This window comes from Amblyomma mixtum, chromosome 2 (assembly GCF_055824585.1).
Source record: "Amblyomma mixtum isolate Tamu chromosome 2, ASM5582458v1, whole genome shotgun sequence".
NCBI lineage: Eukaryota > Metazoa > Arthropoda > Arachnida > Ixodida > Ixodidae > Amblyomma > Amblyomma mixtum.
The window spans coordinates 10,624,578-10,645,407 of NC_143013.1; the positions used below are offsets into that span (position 1 = coordinate 10,624,578).

The following is a 20,830-nucleotide window of genomic DNA, read 5'->3' on the forward strand; positions in this document are numbered from 1 at the left end:
CCTTGCTGTGGTATTCCCTTCTGTGCGAACCAAGTTCGGGGCGTGTTAATGTAGCAACAACGATTTTGTCAGGCCATGCGGTTCTAACCGATGGCACGAAGGCCGCTGTTACCATGAAGCCCCCGCTTCATGCGAGGCCCCAAGTGCGCATGCTCAGATTGCCTTGATGCGCTGGTGTGAGCGCACTATGCAGGCGTAGCTGTATGCCCGCATGAACTGACCTCGTAGAGGATAGCGCTATGTTCAAATTGCCTAGCGACTCATAAGTCCCGTTGACCGATCGAGCTGGTCATGAGAAAATATCATGAAACTTTTTTTACGCACTGCGTTTCGTGATTAGTCTCCATACGTTTCCTGCTGGCAGTTGTGATCAGTCAGCGCTCGTTTGGTGACCAATCATGGAACTCTGCAGGTGTCAATTGCGGCCCTGGACCTTAGAAAACGGCAGACAGTAGCGCGCGAGGTGAATTTGTTCGGCAGCTGGATGCGGAAGCAGTAAAGTTCACGCCTGAAGGGAGCGTCCAGAAATCGCGCGAACAGAACGTCCTAAATTGTCGCATGCCAAGAAGTGCACCCGTCTTCCGCACACATGACCAATGCCGGAGTAAATCTCCCCTGAAGCCTTGCGCTGGGGATAGATGCTAGCTGCTATTCGCCTTTATCCTCGCCCCAGCCCCAGCACCGACCGCAGCATGTCTAAGTCACTTCCCATGGATCTCCAATTAGCGCCAATTGCCTGATCTCATCTGCACACCTTACTTTCTGCCGGCATCTTCTACGTTTACTTCTCTAATACTTTGTTATCCTAATGCGCCAAGTCTACTTCCTCCTCTATTGCAGACTGAGTACGTACACTTCTTCACATTGCTCGTCGACATACACACCTATTATTTTACTGCGTTAGCAGTATAGCCCTTATTAGGCGAAAATGTCAATGTCTTTGTATCAGAGACTCACCACCCGTTCACCCAGGTTCACAGAACCCAACCCTGCAGAAGATCTACCCCCACCGCCACCTGTACCCTCCAAGAGCCTCCTCCCCTTTCACCCATCTCCATCCTCCAGAAGCCTCCATCTTCCAGAAGCCCAAGCAGCAGCGGATGGAAAAGGCGTCAGCGAAATCAAATTCAAAGACGCAATGCGGAGATGGTCATCGTGAAAGCGAACTGTAATACCAATGGTCCTGCTACCGCAGATTTGTCGAATCACATCATATGATGGCCCGTCAATTTTCTTTCCACAGTTCGCAGCGCTCTCCTCAATTTGATTTTGAGCCTTTTCGTAAGCCTCCGACCTTTTCTTTAGCCTCAAGTTTCAATTTGTCACACTAATTAACCTTCAATGTTTGCAATCATTTCTTCGTTAACGCTATGTATTGTTAACGAGTGTGCACCGTACTGGAGACAACATCCGGGCCTCTTCCGTGCGCAGGTGTCGGAGCCGGGCTCGCCGCCGCAATGCAGCTCCGCAGCTTCCTGGGCGAGCTGGGCATGGTTACGGTTCCCTTCATCAGCCTCAACGCCAAGATCCAGGACCTGCTCTCGGAAGATGGGAGCGCGACCGACAGCGGCTTCTCCGAGCGCATGGCCAAGCTCATCGGAGAGCTGGAGTGGTACGGGGCGGCACTGACCAACCACAAGGACGCCTGCGGACCGCCCTAAGGCGTCGACTCGACGCCGCAATGGGCACGTCGCTGAAGGAACACACGATGGCTCTCGTCTGTGGCTGACGTCCGCTGGGCGCCGGGACACAAGCGCCCGCACGTTTTAGCGAAAGTTAATAGGCAAACACATTTCGGCCATCATTCGACATTGAAAGCATAACGTATACATTTAGGCCTTATATCACTGGCAGCATGTTTTTTTACTTCGTACGAACACACAAACACAACTCGCACCACATCGTTTTTAGACCGGGAATATACTTGACACGGCTCAGGTTGTGAAAGTGGATGCTACAGGAAATTGTTGGGAAATACTTTCTTCACGGATATAAATAAAATTGCTGAGCATGCAAGCAGATGTGGTGTTTTGTATTCCATCGCCAAATATTTGTCCGCGTACGAGAAGTCGTACTTGGTTCAAGAAAGTGGTCTGAACATTTTTTTTAACTGCTGCAACGTGACTGCAGTCACGTTGCGTTCGGGTGTCGCATTATGCATTCAGAAGCTTCTAATAATTTCTAATTATTTTAAAGTTTGAGAAATTAGTCAAAGTCGCGCTCAGATGATGTCATTCTCATAAAATATTTAAAAAATATAGTGTATATTCCTTGCTCTTTGATCCATCGGGGACCTACGACGTATCATTTCTCATCCAACTTTTAAAACTTAGTCGTAGAGAGTCTGTTGCTCCCCTACACTTGTCACCATCCGTAGTAAAGCTGACTGCCTGGACTACGTGTCGAGTATCGCGCTGTCATTATTTCGTGTCATACTGACAACCTAAAAACATTGGCTGTAATTCAGAAACTTTAGATTCACTTTGAAAAACTATTGCCGCATAATTCGCTTCGAATTGCAAACTTACTTGTAAGGTACCCCTGCTGCCTTCATTAAAAAGTTAAAACTGCATTTAGCAGATTGTCATTGCCTTTCTCAAGGACTCGAGGACTGGCATGTTGCCAAAATCTACTGTACGTACAGTCGGGAACAAAAGTCTCTAGACCACATGTTCCTCTAACGAAGCCGATACCTTTGCTATTAGCCGTCGGCTGGAAACCACACTTGTCGAGGTGAAAGTCAAAATTTTGCTCTTTCACGTCCAAAAGTGTGGTCTCCAGCCGCCTGTTGTTAATAGAGGTATCGGCTTCGTTTCAGGAACACGTGGTCCAGAGACTTTTGTCCCCGACTACACGTTCTTAAATCACGGATATAAAAGATGGACGGTGGATTGAGACGAAACGCCAAAACGCCCAAGTACGTGATTGCGGTTGCCGCTAAAGAGCCCTAGGTGGTCGAAATTAATCGGGAGATCTTCGAAACTGCGTGCCTTGGAGCCCTGAGGGTTTTGCCAACCATCAACTAACCATCCGACAAATATAGGTGCAGCATCGCTCAAGTTTTCGCTAACTTGCCGTGCTACAATGAAGGTATCAATTAACGCCAAGCCTGCTACGACCCTCCGTGAGTGGACCCAGTCCTCGCAACTATAGAGGCCAATTGTTTGCGATGATGAACAGAATCAAGAAGCTCAAGAGGGAAGGTGACAACTGCTACGTCTGTATTTCATTCTAATTATAAACTGATCAATTTGTACCGCGCCGGAACTTGCACGTGGGGAACGAAGACAGGTCGCCTTTTGGGGACATCTGGCCAAGGGACGCCGAGACTCGAAAGATGATGCCATGTGCTCAACTCGAAGATACGCCATCCTGGACACAGCGCACATTATACCGGTTGCCAGCGTGTCCAAAGGCGTTTCCATTGCACGGCAGAAGTTTACACGGCACAAGCTCACAGAGGCGCCGACTGGCGGCGCGTCCTTGATCGAATCAGCCGCGTTACGATGATGAACACCCACGAGACACCCCGAACCTCGCTCACTTCTTTTTCTTCTTCCGCCTACGTTTCTTCCTGCGCTTTTTGCTCTTGCTGGATTTGGACTTGCTCTTGCGTCTGCGCCTTTTCTTCTTCTTCTTGCTGGACTTCTTGGACCGCCTCTTCCTCTTCTTCTTCTTCTTGGAGCTGCCCTTGGACTTCTTTTTCTTCTTCGATTTCGCCTTCTTCTTCTTTTTCTTTTTCGAGCCCTTAGACTTTGCAGACTTTTTGCTGCCGGCGGTGCTGGATGAGCTGGCGGTCGTAGTAGCACTGCCGGCCGCTCCTGACGCCGCGCTCGTTGGCGTCGCGGTCCCTGAAGGCGTCGCCGAGCCCGATGTCGAAGCTGTCGTTGTCGTGCCTGCCGCCGACGTCGTCGCACTGGGTGACGACGAGAAGAACGAGCTCGTGCGCGTGCCTGACGAGCGGCCAAGCATGGACGGCAGGGACGGCAGCCGCGACAGCGCCGTGTATATGGTTGTCTTGGAAGGCGAGCCGAGCTTCTTGCCAGATGACTTGCGCCAGTTGCCGATTTCGCGCGCCAGCTGGGTCTCAACGCCGATTAGCCTTCGTATCTTGTCTTCGGCGTTGGCTAGGCCCTGAAAGTATTGGTCGTCCGTGGCGAGGTCGGACTGCCGATAGAGCGCCAACTCGTTGGCCAACTGTGCCTCCAAGTCAATCAGCTCCCACAGCTTGCTCTCGGCAGTGAAGATGTTCCTCGTGTAGTCGTCCCCTTTGAGGCCGCTTTGTTGAATGGCCCTACGGGCCTCTATGACTTCTCTGGATACCCGAATGACATTCTGGATGAGGGTGCGAATCCGGTTGCCCATCTGCAGCACTCGAATGTCACGGGCTTCGTTGCGCATTCGCTGGTCGGCGCCCTCTGTAAGGTTGCAGAGGCTCCGGCAGAGCCAGCCCCAGAGCGAAGGCAGCTCATCCTGATCCGATGCCCTCGACCTGCTCCTCCTGTGCCGGCCGCCCCAGCTGCCCCGCCTTCTCGTTCTGAATGTCGGCTCGTCCATTTCTTCGTCATCTTCGTCAAAGTCGTCGTCCCGCCATTGGTCCGGATAGTCCCTAGGCATTCTGCGTCTGGAGACACGCCGCCTGCGCCGACGCCGTGGAGTTGTCATCGTCATGTAGTCGTCAGAATCGTCGTCGTCATCGTCGAACGACCTCGACCGCCGCCTCGCCCTGCTTCTCGTCGGAGAGCTGAGCGTGGTGTACATGTCATCGATAGACTTGGCCAGACGTTCCATGCTGGCATGGAGGACCCTCTTGTTAACGTCACTACGCCCGGAAGAGGAAGAGCGGGATCGACGGATCATGACTGGCGTTGGTGCACCAGCTGAGACCATTGGCATAGGGCTGGCGGCCATGTGCATTGCAGTTGCTCCCATCTGTACTGGACTCTGCGCCACTTGTATCGGACTGGGTGCCATAGCCATCGGACTAGCTGCAACAGCCACCGGACTAGCTGCCATCGCCACCGGACTAGCTGCCACGGTCGCGGGGCTAGGTGCTGCCACGGCCACAGTCGTAGCGGGTGCTGGAGAGGCAGGAAGCGACGAGGCTGCTTCGTCTGCTGCTCTGTTGACGACGATAGTGGTCTTTGATATAACGGGTGGGCACGAGCGGTGGCCGAACGCGGGCGCATACTCCGGGTCGTCTTCCATTGGTATGGCGGAAATGCCAATTTCATGTTGCGGTCTGACGCGAGTGTCCAAAAGTCCTTGTTGAAGCATAGATACAGGCACTACGGGCACGTAGTTTGGTTTCATCAGCTGATATCCAGGGGGCGGAGAAAGCCCTGGTGAATTTCGAGTGGGCTCGAACACCGGTTCTTCGCACGTGTAGTGGTTATACTCCTCCTTCACAACAGTTTGGTCGTCGGACATAACGGCTGCGTCCATGTATCTTAACGCCTCCGGCGGGTCCATCAAGGTCGACTTGTCGGCGTACGTTTTAGTCTCTTTCCTCTCCCAAATAACTTCAGGCTTTACATCCAGCGGAGGGTAAGCGTAGTTTAGCTGGGGATGAGAGTAGGTAAGCTGTTCGTTTGGGCACACAGTTTGCGACACGGAACCCACAGGTGCTGACGCCATGCAGCCGTAGGCAAGGCACTGTTGGTATGCCGGACAGGTGTGCACTGGACAAGTCGTGGTGTTCGTTAGAGACGGCGACTGCATTGCGCCGGTAAATTCTTGCTCCAGAACGATTGTCTTCTTCTTCTCCCCGCCTTTTTTGTCAATTTTCTCAACCTCCTTCCCTAAATCAAGCTCTGATATTTTTCCACCGGGACCCACGAACTCCACAATGATCTTACGGTCTTTTTTCGATTTTTCGCCCTCGGGATGCTTCCTCACGTGTTCAAATGTTCTAACTTCCCCGAAGCCTCCCGGCGGCATGCCACCTTCGCCAAGGATCTCGTCGATCAGCCTCATCTTGAGGCGGTTTAGCTTGCGCAAGTTGGCCTTGATCTCATCCGCCATGCTAGAACGTGAGCCCACGGGTTGGGACTGGAGCGCTGTTCGAGTTGCCTCGAGTTGAGAAAGCAAACGCATCTTGTTGTCCAAATCCATTGCAACAGTGCCAAAGGCGCTATGGGGGGTCTGCGCACCGGGAAGCTCGGACGGCATTGCTCCGTAGAATCCACCGGGCATCATGGGCGGCATTGGCGACATGGGCGGAGACATCGGTGGCATGGGTGACATGGGTGACATGGGCGGCATCATGGGTGGGAAAGGAGACATCGGCGAATAGGGCGGCATCATCTGAGGCATTTGTGCTGCTGCAGCCAATAGATGCTGCTGCTGTGCGAGTACGTCAGGATGAGGCATGCCGTAGGCCACCTGTGCAACATTCTCTGTGGCAGCCTTTTCGATTTCGGCGAGGTGCATAAGCTGTTGCTTGGCTAGCATCTGGGGCGTCAAGGTGGGGTCGGTCATGCTGACGCTAACCTTGGGAAGGCGCTGATCGAAGTCCTGCTGCTGCTTCTTGATCTTGTCGAGCAGATCTTTCTTCTTCTTTTCCTCAGCCTTCTTGGCCTCTTCCTTTTTGTCGAGCTCGTCGCGGATCTTGGCCATGTCCTCGAGGCTGTCCCCAGGCCCCATCATCTTGGCCAGGCTGAACTCGTCGTCACCCACCCTCTTGAAGCGCCTCAGTCCCTCGACGCGCTTATCATGGTTTCTCGCGTTGGCCAGCTGGTCGAAGTAGTGTATCTTGAGGTCGATGAACTCCTTCAGCTTGTCCTTGGATAGGTTCTTGGTGGCGAGCGCGATCTCGTCCTCGCTGAGCCGCTTGAACGTCTCCATGCCGAGTCTGCGGTCATCCTCTTTGTCGGTGCCCATCATCCGGTCCCACACGAGTACCTTGCGGTCCATGATGTCTCGGAGCTTCTTGCGCTCGATGTCCTTCTCGGTCGGCGGTGAGATTTCGACCAGCGGTGTCTCGGCGGGCGGCGGTGGTGGGGGCCCTCCAGGACCTCCTCGGCCGGGGGAGGCCCCACCGCGGCCGGGACTAGCCCGACCCGGGGCGCCTCCCCGGCCCCCCCTGCCGGGTGGCAAGGCCGGCGCCGAGCGGCCCGCCCCCTTCTTGGACATGGCGGCCGCTCAGCGGCTTCTTCCGCGGTCCATGCGCTGCCGCGTAAACACACGGCCGGCCACGGGCGCCAGCAGGCGCCGCGAATCCTTATTCCATCAAGCTTGAGGCCACAACGGCCGGAGGCGCTGCGCGGGCGTCGCAAGCGCCCTCTGCCGCGCGGCCCACAGTGCTTTTTCTCTTCGCCACTGATGGCTGTTGCCATGGCGCCGCCGCGAAGCACCCATGCGGTCTTCATTCCAGACAAAAGCCTCGGCTGCGTAGACAGACCTAAAACATCCAAGTAGCCGCACATATCTAGGCGACAGTTGTTTTCGTAAACTACGCAGTAATGGCGCCAAGCTAGAACTTTTTGCAGGCAGCTTTTCTCAAAGCGCATATATCAGTCATGCCCTGTGCAGCCGATGAGTTCTAGGCGCTCAGCAGAGCATAGACATGGGAGCTGAAAAAGTAAACGTCGTGATGTCGATTGCAGAAAACATGGTATAGCGCTCTCAAAATTATTTTGTTTCTGATTATTGCTTTTAAATTTAGTTATTCGGCTCACACCGCTCTGTTTCCTCGATTTTCATTCTAATTTTCTCAAGATCTCTCAAAATTTGATTTTTTTCTCAGATTCCTCTATTTATATTTAAGAGCCGCTTGAGATAAACCTGGATCAGTTTTTTTCCTGTTTGGATCTGCAGCAAACCCTGGCAAAACCCTGGAGGACCCATCGTGGGTTGTGCCCTCGTTTTTGAGTCAACAACAGCAACATGATAGCGATTATATTCTACTGGCGCCCTGAGCGATACTTCTGCGTGGGTATGTGCTATGGTGTAGAGGTCGTGGTTGATATATGAGGGCGAACCAGGTATTTAATTGCAGACAGAACAACTAATAGGATCCCGATCCCAGCACTGAGGATGAGAAAAACACTTTCATTGGCTGTCTTAATCTAGACGCCTAGGATATCGACGGCGAGACCGACCACTGTAGGTCATGGTTGGAGTCCGCCAACCATAACCTATGACCCGGTCGGGGGAGGAGAATGGGAATAGTGGGAGGAGGTGAGAGCGACGGGACAAGAGAAGAGACAGCGTTCCATGTCGCCGTAGGAAGGAGGGCAGTTAGTGCTCTGGAGGTGCTGCATAAGTTTGCATGGTGAGGGGATTCATGTTGCCCCTCGCCCGCCGGATGCACCCTTCTCTCTCTCGTGGCCTACCACGGCTCTTCCTCTGGCGGCTCCCGACATGGAGCGGAGGGGAGGCGCCCGCGACTACGCGTCGTCACGTGGGCAGCCCTCCTTACCCAGCCCTCTCGGTTTCGGCGGCCGCGCGGGCCGCGCGCACGGGCACAGTCTGATGGAGAGTTGACAGCGAGCCCTGAGAGAGAGCGGACGCGAGACCAGCGGCGGCCCAGGTGACCCGAACTGCTCTGTGCCTGTCTCCTGTGCCTGTGTCCTGTGCCTGTTGCCTGCCGCTGCTGCCTGCGCGCGACCGAGGAAAACCATTGGGAGATCCCAATTAAAGCTCTCGCCTGCGGGCTTATTCCTCGGAGGTGTTGTTCTTCGCGGCCACAGGTGTGGTCGAGCTAGCGGAGTGGCGTTGGCCCTGAGTGCAGGGCCCGAACCGTGCCAGTAAACCCCACAATGGGTATAGCTTGGGGGGTTTAGGAGTCATTGGAATTGAATTGTGCGGCATACGCGAGTTTCTCGGATCGTGAGGGACCGATACAACCGAGTAAGTATAGTTAGGTGCGATTGCATACGCCTGTATACGTGTATACCTCGACGGTCTTCTCGATGACCCCTCGTCCACCGTCGCGATGGGCTTGACCATGGAATCACTGGGGCCGGTAAGAGATATCGCGGGCGAGGCCATGTGCGAGAGCATATTTTGCTGAACTATACGACCCGATTCTTCACGCATGCTTTACAACAAGCGGCCGAATTTGGTGCTCATGTTGCAAAGTCTTCCATATGTCCGCTTCTCACGACACTGCCGCTGGCCCTTCCGGCACATCTGCGCTTAAACTCAACTTCTAGTGAGCAAACACGCTTCGCTCGGTGCGCCATGTGCAGATTTCACTCAGCATAAGCAGCAGACTTTATTATCGTGCTGACGCTCGCGTCCTTGAACGCGCCTTCTGCAGTGCTCTTGCGCTCCTTCCCTCACGAATTACGCCTAGCGTTCTTTTCGCGCTTTCCTCCATCTCTGGATCGCACTCTCCATGTGACGTTCGGCTTCGGTGCCTATAACTGGGCGGCGCCAGCAAAAGCCAGTAAGTAACCTAAACGCATATGGTAGCTTGGCGCCTTCGTGTTCCTGTTTAGTAAAGAAGAGCTAAGCATCCCATTGCCGCCATCAGTAAGAAAACTATCTTGTCATTGCATATGTGTGGGACCAAGCATACGTAACATTTGCACATTCTGGAAAACATTGTTTTGCCACCGTGCTACGATCAGGAACAATTTATAGCCACTCGCGAAGACCTCCATAAGTTCTGCATCAAATTACCGAGGAAGGAGTGCAGCATTAGAAGAGTCATTGATCTTTCATGTATACAGTATGCGGTGCACAATTTAGGTCACCTCCAGATAGGCGAAACAAAAATGAGAAATTATGTGCCGCTGCAATCGCTCGTGGGCAGGCGGTCCTACACGGAGGGACACTGAAACCCATGATTGCAAGATTTATCATTTAGTTTCTTCACTATGGAGCGATTCACTGGCCCGAGTTCCTTCTCGTGGTGGGAAATCACGCGCGGTGCTGCCACACTGAAGAAAATGACCGTGAGAGAACCACAGCTGCGACCAGTTCACGACGTGTAGCCCGTGGAACTTGAAGAGGGTGACAGAAGTCCCGTAGGAGTAGCGGAGGTGGAAGTGCTGTAAGCGTTTCTAGGCACTTTGTACATAGTCGTGCGCGTGTAGCTCGTCGATTGAGGGACCTGTTGCGACAGCTGGCGCCAAGCTCCAATTTCGTTCGCGAGCTGAGTCTCGACCTGAATGAGACGCCTGATTTTATCTTCCGCTTGCGTGAGGCTGTCGAAGTATGCCTTATCCGCGGTGGTGTCGAGCATCCGGTACTGGGCCAGCTCATTTGCCAGCTGATTTTCTAGGTTTATCAATTCCCACAGCTTGCTCTCAGCCGAAAACACGTTTTGCATTGCGATCTGGCCCTGCATCCCACCCTGCTGTATCGCCGTGCGAGCAGCGATGACCTCGTTGGACGCCTGGATGACCCTCTGCACGAGCTCCCGGATCCGATTCGCCACCATGACGATCTGGCCGCTGTTGGGGTTCCCCATGGACGGCGAATTGTCCCTCATGCTGCGGACGCTTTGACACAGCCAGCCCCAAAGCGATGCACCCTGTTTGTTCCCAGGGCTGCTGCGTCGCCTCCTGGACTGCCTCGACCGTCCTTCCTGACGGCGAGGTGGAGGGTCGTCAGAGTCCGAGAAGTCGTCCTCATCGTCGTAGTAGTCATCCTCGTCGTCGAACTCGTCAGGGTAGCGATCGCGGCGACGTCCTCCTCCCTGGGCGTAATCCGACGACAGGGAGCTGAGTGAATGAAGGATGTCGTCGACGGAGTCCGCGATCCTCTGCAGGCTCTCCTCACAGCTTTTGGCGAACCGGGTGTCGCTCGAAGAGCTCTGCTTCACTTCCACTGATTGCACCTGAACCTGAGCCGACGGCAACGGCATCGCCAATGGCGCCGGAGGTGGCGGCGGTGCTGATTGTGCCGGCGCCGCTGTCATTTGTACTGCACCCGTTTGCACTGTCGGAGATTCTCCTTGCTGGACGGAAACTCGTTGCGCTTGCACCTGTACCTGCGGCTGCGCCTGCTGCACCTGCACTTCCTGCGGCTGCTCCTGCACCTCTTCTTCCACTGGCAGGACAATTTCGGTGTTCACTGCCTTTTCCGGTTTATTCACTATGATGGTTGTTTGCGAGACCATCTTGGGTTTTCTGCGGGGAGGTGGCGGCAGTGCCAACATGTCGTCGCCATCATCGTCGTCGTCGTACGGCTCATCTAGAAGCGCGTCATCCGCCTCGACGCCCACGTCGTTTACATCGCGAGTAAAGCTGAAGTTGCCCGTAGCGATGATATCGAACTCCAGAGGCAAGCAGGGTGGCTGCGTGAAGCACTGTGACTGTAGGACTGAGTAAGTCGGCGCGGAAAATGCAGGCTGCGGATAGTAGGCGTCCTGAGGAGGTGCAGGTGCAGCAGCAGCAGGTGGTGGTGGTGGCTGCTGCATCATGTCTTCATGATAGTGCGGGACGTTATCACGGTACACATCCAAATGCTGCTCGTAGTGGATATGAGGACGCCCCATATCTGGCGGTCCGTAATCCATGTAGTCGTAGTCTTCTTCGGGAGGACCCATGGGGCGCATAATGTCAGACGCCCTCGTATCCGACATTGGCCTCTCCCAAAGGACTTCGGGACGCGACTCTTCCGGAATGGGGCATAGATCGGTCGCCCCCGTGCACATCCCCTGGCGCGGACCGTCGACGCGAGATATCGAAGCGGTCACAACGTGCGTGTTGGCCTCGCTGTACTCGGGTAGCTCCACTATAATTTTCTTCGGCTCCTTAAACGATTTGCCTTTCTTCTGTCTTCTTTCCTTCACATCGACGTCGGCCTCTTTTCGGAAATCAAGCTTTTCCCGTTCAGGTCTCTCAGGCCGAAGGTCCGACACAATGTCTGAGGTCAAGTCGGCCTTGCTTCCCAGTATCTCGTCGATGACTTTCATCTGCAAGCGGTTAATCTTGCGCAGCCGATTCCTGACTTCTTCGGCCATACTCGTGCTCGAACCAGTCGGATGGTTCTGCAGAACACCCCTAGCCGATTCAAGTTGAGTGAGTAACTTTAGCTTCTGGTCAATGTCGGACACCGGAGGCGCTTTCGACGCTTCAGAACTCTTCGTCTTCTCTTCCTTCTCCACTTTTAAGTCCGTCGCTGATGGCCTGGACGGGATGGAAGGTCCGGCGCTCGGGAATTGTCCAGCTGTGTTGCTGAACTGTGCGCTGCCGTCAGCCATCGAAAGCGCCGCGAAGTCCTCCATTGTGAGATGATCTTGCTCAGTTCCCATGGGAGGCATTTGGGGGTATTGCGCTTGAGCCATGGTGTTCTGCATGCCAATCATTTGCGCACCCGTCGGTGCATCGTAACGTTGTTGCATGGTGAACATCCTGTTCATAGATGCCGCTTGTTCCCCTGGCGTCATCCCGCTCATCATCGCCCTCATCTGTGCCTGAGGCATGGCGGGTTGCGCCATACGACTCAGCATAGCTCGCATTTGTTCCTGCGCCATGGCCGGGTGCATACCGCTGGGCCCCATTCCCGGCATCATACGAGGCATTCCTGGCCTTGTGCCTGGCATCATTCCTGGCATCATTCCCGGCATCATTCCAGGCATCGTTCCGGGCATCGTTCCGGGCATCATTCCGGGCATCATTCCGGACATCATTCCGGGCATCATTCCCTGCGCAGTGCCCGGCATCATACCAGGCATCATTCCGTGCATGCCTTGAGCTTGGGTGTCAGGCTCCTTTGGTGCTTCTTTAGCCGGCTTTTTTTCTTCCTCAGCTTTCTCCTTTTTCTTCTTTTCTTCCTCCATCTCATCTTCCTTCTTTTTCTTTGCAAGTGCGGACTCCGCTTCATGCTCTTCTATCAGCACGTGCTTGGGTCCGACAGCTTTTGCTAGTGCCATCTCGCTTTCGCAGACCTGCTGGAATTTTTTCAAGTTCTCTACCCTGTTCTTCTGATTCGTGTCGGTGGCCAGCTGGTCGAAGTACTGGATCTTGAGGTCGATGAATTCCTTCAGCCTGTTCTTGGAGATCGTCCGGTTGGCGAGGTCAACCTCATCGTCGCTTAGCTTGCGGAATAGGTCGAAACTCTGGGTTCGCTCGTCGTGCTTCGTCGCATCCATCATGTGGTCCCACTCGGTCAGCTTCTTGGCCATCAGGTCCTGGAACATCTTCTTCTGCTCGCTCACGGGCGGCTCCGGTGGCGGCGGCGGTGGGGGCGGGGGTGCTGGGGGAGTCTCGCCGGCTGGCGGGGTTGCGGCACCCCTTCCGGGTGACGCCCGACCCGGTGTGCCCCGACCGGGGCTGGCGCCCCGCGGCGGCGGGCCCCGGGGCGAGGCACCGCGAGGCGGTGGACCCCGGGCCCGGGGCGGAGGCCTGGGCGGCATGCTTCTCTTTTACGGCGGAGCTGCGCTGTGGACGAAGCTCATGCTCGCCTCTGTGGTTCGGCCCCGGTCACGGCGAGGCCAGACATTCGGCAGGAACTGCGCTCACGGTCAGATTTGGTACGCGCGCCCGGGCTTCGACTGAGGGCGTGGTCGACGCCAGGACGGCGATGGGTCCTCGAGCAGGACCGCACGCTGGCGGCGGCTCGCCAAGCGGGGACGGAAGAGCAGCCAGCGGCGCTTCCTGTTGTTGTCGATGCTGCCGGTGCTGCGAAAGCTAACAGAAGAAAGAGAGGAATACGAGACTGGCCCTATGCACGTGCGTATGGCTTGCATAGAGGAAGATGCAAACCGAAGTGACCGTACTCCCAGTGGCGGTCGCCCCTTCCAAAAGCCTTTGCACACTTTCCCGAATGTTCGTTTTCGGGCTCTCGTTGGGCGAAAAGTGAAGCTTTTTCTTCTGTGATGCAGGAGAAATTCGAGGCCCGTGTACTGTGCGATGTCAGTGCACGTTAAAGAACCCCAGGTGGTCGAAATTTCCGGAGCCCTCCACTACGGCGTCTCTCAGTCGCTTTGGGACGTTAAACCCCCTAAACTAAACTAACTAACTAAGCACCAAGTAGTCCCCTACTGTGTACGTTCACCGTGTTAGCTGCCTTATTTCACTCAATTCTACGTTCTACAGATTTATTGATTTATTTATTTTAGTACCTCAATGACCCCAGACAAGGGGCATTACATGAGAGGTGGGGTTTACAGAAATATTAACAAAAAACGAACATATTCTGTACAATGCCAACAACAAGGTTCAAAATACAAATGAAACAGGCAAATAGCTCAGAAAATCAAAATGCACAACGCTCCAATGCTTTCGAATACAAAAGAAAAAAACAAGACATGAATAAAAAACAGGAAGAAGCGCTGAACGGTGGGTAAGAATTCAATAACGGATTACAAAACAGTAAAAACCGCATAGTAAGACAAAGTGCAATAGGTCAGCGTTAGAGGGGAAAGGTACACGAAAACCTAAAATGTGTCTAAAGATTTAAGCTTATCTTTGAATGCAAGCGTTTCTTCTTTTATTACAGCGGCATTGGGAAGGCCGTTCCAATCTTTTACTATTCGGATGAAGAAAGACTGCGCATATGTTTGTGTTTTGGGGCAAGGGTATGACAACTGTTGTCTGTTTTTGTGACGAGCTGAAAACAGGGAAGCTTAACATGGAGCTTAACGAGAATGAATAGTAGAAACGTTGAAAAAGGGCTAAACTGGCTAGTTTTCGACGGTGCTTTAATAATGTCAAGCTGGATCGGTTCTTAAGATCGGTTACACTTATGTAGGATGAATAATCGGTATGAACAAATCTAATGGCATGATGAAGATCGTCAGACAGGTGCAATCCAAGATATTTGTATGCTTTAGTAGCATGTAAACGAGAACTGCAGATAAAGTAGCTATGTGGTATTAAGTTGGAGCGTCTATGGAAACGCATATGACCTTACATTTAACAATATTTAAAGACATTTGAGATTTTTCACACCAGTTTCCTACTGCTATAGTAAGTCATGCAAGCTAATACTCTCTTACAACAGTATTAGTTATATAACAGGTTGGTAGTTATACGAGTTCAATTCGTACGTGACTGTCGAGGTATCGTGGTCCTGCCGTGACCTCACAGTTACTATTGCGCTTCATGACTGGCACTATCATTGAATTTGAAATATTGTGAGATAAATATATCTGTTTGTTTGTGTGCTTTATAGGGTTCATATTTAAAACTGCGCGAACAAAACAAGGACCGAGCAAGAACACAGTAACACACACAAGCGCAGTTGTGTGCTCTTGCGTGTGTTACTGTGTCCTTGCTCGGTCCTTGTTTTGTTCGCGCAGTTTTAAATATGAACGATTCAGACCAACTAGCCCGCCAGAAGATACTTTTGAGCTTTATAGGGGCTTAACATCTCAAAGCGACTAAGACTATGAGAGATGCCGTAACGAAGGGCTCCGGCAATTTCGATCAGCTGGAGTTCTTTAACGTGCACTGCCATCGCACAGTACGCAGGTCGCTAGAATATTTCCTAAATCGAAATATATATGAATTATATAAGTTAATGGTTACGTCATCATCATCATAATTTATTTTACCCTTAAAGGCCTCTGTTGAGGCATTACATAAGGGGGGGGGGGGGGCAAAGCAAATGCAACTGAGAATAATACGTTAATACAGCAAAACATAATGCAATACAATAAAATGGAAAACGATACATCACAATATAACGTTGGTCAATAATGAAGGGCGAAAGGCTGAATTAGGCGGCAACAACAACAACAAGAAAAAGAATAAGTGTAACTGGGTGAAGTTTGAGACAAATGGACAATATCTTTTATTCAGTACAGTGATTAATTAATGCCTGTCGAAATTCAGTAGCGTCGCGCTCGTTAGCAATGTAGTCGGGTAGCAGGTTCCAATTTTCTATTGCAGTTGGAAGAAAAGATTTATTAAATGCCAAGGTCGATCCATGTATACGTTGAATGCTGAGGAGGTTAAACAGGCGGCGCGATGTTCTGATGGGAGCTAGTGATAATGTGTCACGAAGATCAGGAAAATTGTAGTATAAATTATGAAAGAGGCAGAGTCGTGCGATTTTTCGTCGGAGTTGTAGTGGCTGGATGTTAAGTGCAGATTTAATCCTGGTGATACTGTTGTGTCTATTGTAATTTGAAGATATAAAACGGGCTGCTCGGTTTTGAATGGCTTCTAAGGTGTTAATTAAGTATGCTTGGTGAGGATTCCATAGAGCCGCTGAGCAGTATTCATACATAAATCATAAATAGATATGAATTACATATGAACATTGTTCACGTAACCGTTAGCCTTCAAAGCATGAGTTATGGTATAACATCTTATCGTTCGCCATTGATTTTTCAACAACAAAGTGCACAAAAATTGTTCTACAAATAGAATGTAAATAAAAATTCGTTTTTTTTTTCTATTTTTTTTTCTTTACACGGAAGTCAGTCCGCCCCCCCTAGAACCAAACGCTGGGACCGCCACTGCGTACACCCCAATCCTTCCCCTTCCCGAGAGGCATGGGAAGCAGCCCTGCTCAACTGCTCGGGGCTGGAGTCTCAAAGGGCTCTAGTCCAACGGGCGCGAGCAGCGGCCTCGTTCAGCGGGGTCCCGGACTAAGGACTCCACCTATGTAAGGGGCCATTTTTGGCCTGCAAACTCTCCTTTAGTTGATTAAAAAGTTGTCACCACCACCACCTACACGCCACGAACACGTCACGACATCTACCGCGCAACTGGCTGGCATCACGCGTGACGTCATGGAACTTTCCAGTGCAGGTAGCATGGTGCGCCGGCGAAACTTATTCTCGTGATACTGCACGCGCGATGTCACGGACCTTCCAGGGCATTACAAGGAAACGTCACCCACACAGTCGCGTGACACCAATGTACTGTTAAGTCCATTTAATTACTCTAATTACTATCTCACTGATCAGCACGCCTCTACCTTCCGCTCCAATAATCAGCACATCACTAAACTCGATGTTTTATGGGCACACACTTCTCGCTGATTTTCTTAATTATTCAAAAATTATTACTGCTTTAGTTCACTACATTTATTAATTAGCGCTTCACTAAACTACAAGTTCAAACACACCCGCCAATTTACTTTCTCCGACTCAACTATTCTGATTAATATTTCATCAGTTATTACACCCTCAGTCCACTTCGATCATCAGCACATCTCTAAGCTTAAATTAAGCCAGCGCTAATTGCTTCAACACATCCACATCACCCCTTTCAGGTAGGCTGATCCCAGCGGTCAGCATACCTATGTGGTCCAGTCGGTAGCGGAGTTTCGCGTAATTTCGCCTCATAGCGGACATCGGCGGGACAACGCTGGATTTTTCGCTGAAAACGAGCGCTAAAGCTTCTTGAAAGCTATAGGGCTTCGCTCTGCATGGCGTAGTACAGTAATCAGTACGCGGTAGGCTCACGCATTTTGATATGCGAATGTGCTCCCCTCATTGCTATATATGAAAGAAACGTAAGGGATCTGCATTTTCTAATAAGAAAGCATTGGAAAAAAAATGAAGGTGGTCATTAAAAAAATGCGTTCCATAGTCGACGTGGATGTCTTCCTCGCACGGCGATACTAAGCGGTGACCCCGAATCCTCAGATGTACAAGCACATTGAGTCACAGCCAGGGCTGTGCTTTACGTGTCCTCAGTTCAAGAAAGGACTGTATAAGTTGTGCGTTTAGTGTACAGTCGATCACACTTGTCGAGGGCGTTCGAGTGGTGTCGCGCGGCGGAAATAACGCGGAATTCTACTTTCACTGATAACACTTGCGCTCGAGACCAGCCTAATAGACATGTGAACCGCACATGCACCAGCGCCTCACCCCCAGCTATGATTTCACTTAATTTGCACAGCAGCAAACTGCTCGAGCGCTTCAGGCAAGTGTGATCGACACTCTACTACTCTGACGCTGGTCAGTACTCTGTGGTAGTGTTGCAAGCTGACACTATGAATACAGAGTACGCACGCGCATGATTGCAGATCATCTAGATAAATATTTAATTTCGACTCGAAATTGCTTTCAGAATAAATGCTTCACACGAGCAAGTAGCACGTGGGCCAGGAGCGAATGGTCCACCTTGCACACAAGAGCAGCAGTTCCAAGAAATAGCCTTCTTGAGGGCTTCAAAGAGACCACTGGCTTCTCGACTGATAGCTTGTGCGGCTGCGTTCAGGCCCTACAGAACGGAACCGCCTTCGGCGCCGCCTCGGCGTCCCACCTCGGTCTTCGCCGCCGTAACCGCCGCGAGGGCCCCACCGGTTGTACGTGTTGTCCGTGCCGTCCGACGTCTTCACCGATAGAGAGAGCAAGGGGTCATCGTCGGGGCGTCGACGTCCTCTGTGCACCGTGATGTCGTATCCCGGCCCGCGCTCGCCTCTCGTGTAACGATCAGGCGAGCGTGAACCGCGTCTGCCGCGTGACGTCCTGCCTTTGTCACAGTAGCGGCGACCCCTGGAGTCTTCTGCGTAGTCTCTGCCACCTCCCCGGTCGTACCTCTCCAAGCTGTCCCTGCGCCCAGCGGACGGTCTCCTTGAACGCTGGCCCCCGTACGAGGCGCTGCGTCTGGTCTCGCGCACCGGCGAGCCACCTGAAGGCTTGGCCCTCACGTAAATGTACTTTCCCTTCTTCTTGGTCTCCCACTCGACGGGCGTAGTGTGCGAGCGCTCGATGCTAGAGAGGAATTCCTTGCTCGGAGACTTCCAGGAGACGGCCGACGGCTTAGCCCCCGGGTCACCTTCTTCGTCAATTTCGCTCGAAATGATGATGGTATTCGTGATGGTCACGGAGTCCTGATCGCTCCCGGCGCTGGTCGATGCGTTGCTGGATGACGAGTTCTCAGTCGAGGTCGGCTCCGTAGTGAAGTTCGAAGTGTTGGTATTTGAAGTGCTTGAAGATGGCCCGCGTGACTTGCTACGGTTCTTAGAGGACCTGCGACTTGGTAATCCGGGCGACTGACGCTTACCTTTCTTCTTACGCCGAGACGAGCGCCCGGAACGTTTGGATTTCTTCGAAGCTTTTCGCTTTGGTTTTGATTGAGGCGACGGCGACGGTGATGGAGACTCGGACGCCTCCTCACTGTCTCCTTTGTCAGGCGTCTGAGTGCCGGGATTAGCAAAACCTTCTTGATTGCCCATACTTCCACGACTACTAGGGCCGGGATACATACTAGGGTTTCCGAAGCTTCCGGGACGGTTCATGTTGTCAGGTGGACCATAATTTCCTTGAGGGCCGAAATTTCCGTACTGCCCTGGACCCCCTCCGTAAGGCATGCGCCATTGCTGAGCTTCCATACCAGAGTTGTGAAAAGACCTTGTAGACGTCTTTCTCCAGTCCCCCAAGTCTTGTGCAAGCCTGGTTTGAACTCCGATGACTCTCCAAATTTTTTCTTCTGCGCTGTTAAGCTTCATCTCTGCTTTTGGATCTTGGACGTCGCCAGACCAACGGTAGCGGGCTAGCTCATTCACAAGGTCCACTTCCAGATCAATGAGCTTCCACAACTTGCTCTCTAAGTCGCCCATGCTTCTCACTGACGCCTCCGCACTGCCATTGTTGCTCTGCAACTTCCTCTTGGCTTGGACCACTTCTTGAGATGTCGCCATCACGTCATCCACAAGCCGCTGTATGTTAGCGCCTCGTTTGACTTTGTTGCCTTTACCATCCCTGGAAAACGGTAGCAGGTTGCAGATGCTTTTGCAGATCCAGTCCCAGAAAGGAATGCCGGGCACTTCTTCAGCCGCTGTTTCAGTGCGTGAAGCCCGATTCCGTCGAGTCACCCTGCTCCTCTGCCTTCGTCTTCTGGGGGCAGGTCTGTCAGAGTCATCATTGAAATCATCACGAAACCGGCGACCACGCGGTGGAGGCCTGCTTCGAGTTCGAGAGCGAGAGCGCATCCGAGACCGTGTGCGACGCCTTGGCCGCACGAAGTCCGAGTCATCGTCGCCTTCATCCAAGTCACTGAAGCGACGACGCCTTCGAAATCTCTCCCTTGATGAGGACCTTGGAGGCCTCCGAGACCTGCGGCGGCGCGGGGGCGGCGCCACAGAAGGGGTTTCCGTTGCAGAAATTGTCGTCGTTGTAGCCTGGATTTGCTGCGCTGCGGCAACAGGCGCAGTGACTATTGGCGCGGCGGCAACAGGCGTGGCTACAACAGGCACAGTGACGGTTGCAACTGCCTGCTGTGCTTCAACGGCCACAGGAGCGGGAACCACTGCTGTCGCAACGTTAGCTTGCTTTGACGGGATTGTGATTTGAATTCCTGTCTCCAAGCCGAGGACGCGACCGTTTTCTTGGTCGAACTCGGTATCCGTGACGGCTGTGGGGTACATTGAGGAGGCGTCAACGCCCACATCAACGTTGGGCTGTGGTCTGTACTTCGGAAGAGCGTACTCTCTGTCGGGGGCGTCCATCACCGGGTACGCCTGGTACTGATTCATGTAATTCGGCGGCATGCACGGCTTTGTTTCCCACGTTTCCTTGCTGTAGAATGCATTGTCACCCAGCACGGTCATCATTTCTTCGTCCGGAATGTCGCCAGGTTCTTCGGGAAGCGCATTCTTGTACCTGGTAGGGACAATAATCCGTGGCTCTGCAGGGGGCCGATCTAGGTCGGCTTCTATCTGCGCGTCCTCCTGAGGCGGCGGCGGGTACATGTACGGTGACATTGGCGGCGGCTGGTGTGGCGGATGAGAAGGATGCGTGAAAGGCGGGTACTGTGGGTACTGCGGATACATGGCCGCAGCCATAGACTGAGGGTCCATCTGTGGGCCGGGATACGGAGGATATGCAGGCGGCGGCGGTGGAGGAAAGGCCCCTGGTGCTAGCGGTGGACGAGCCATGAAGGGTGGGGGCGGCCGGGTCCTCGCCAAGACGCTGAAGTCCCTGTCCTGGGTTTTAGGACGAAAGTCGCGGAACTTGTCACCGAAA

The 20,830-nt window shown here is 52.9% G+C and overlaps 3 protein-coding genes across 7 annotated transcripts in view; 1 reads left to right on the plus strand and 2 right to left on the minus strand.

Moving 5' to 3' along the window:
* LOC149358383 (uncharacterized) overlaps nucleotides 1-2,019 on the plus strand; it is an 80,072-nt gene extending 78,053 nt beyond the window's left edge. For all 5 annotated transcript variants that reach the window (XM_089570454.1, XM_089570456.1, XM_089570453.1 and 2 more), the window contains one exon: nucleotides 1,432-2,019. In XM_089570454.1, coding sequence (XP_089426580.1) covers nucleotides 1,432-1,661 — 230 coding nt within the window. In that variant the 3' untranslated portion in view covers nucleotides 1,662-2,019. The remainder of the gene's footprint in view (nucleotides 1-1,431) is intronic.
* Nucleotides 2,020-3,289: 1,270 nt separating this feature from the next.
* On the minus strand, nucleotides 3,290-7,134 carry LOC149358386 (uncharacterized). The gene has a single exon (XM_089568828.1). The coding sequence runs from the start codon at nucleotides 7,132-7,134 to the stop codon at nucleotides 3,541-3,543; it is 3,594 nt and encodes a 1,197-aa protein (XP_089424954.1). The 3' UTR covers nucleotides 3,290-3,540.
* A 2,292-nt stretch (nucleotides 7,135-9,426) lies between these two features.
* On the minus strand, nucleotides 9,427-13,595 carry LOC149358387 (uncharacterized). The gene has a single exon (XM_089568829.1). It carries the CDS (start codon nucleotides 13,313-13,315, stop codon nucleotides 9,932-9,934), a length of 3,384 nt encoding a protein of 1,127 aa, XP_089424955.1. The 5' UTR covers nucleotides 13,316-13,595; the 3' UTR covers nucleotides 9,427-9,931.
* Nucleotides 13,596-20,830: the final 7,235 nt, after the last annotated feature.

What these genes read in the sequence shown, in the direction of transcription:
- LOC149358386 (XM_089568828.1), bottom strand. Translation starts at nt 7,134, where the DNA reads ATGTCCAAGAAGGGGGCGGGCCGCTCGGCGCCGGCCTTGCCACCCGGC.
- LOC149358387 (XM_089568829.1), bottom strand. Translation starts at nt 13,315, where the DNA reads ATGCCGCCCAGGCCTCCGCCCCGGGCCCGGGGTCCACCGCCTCGCGGT.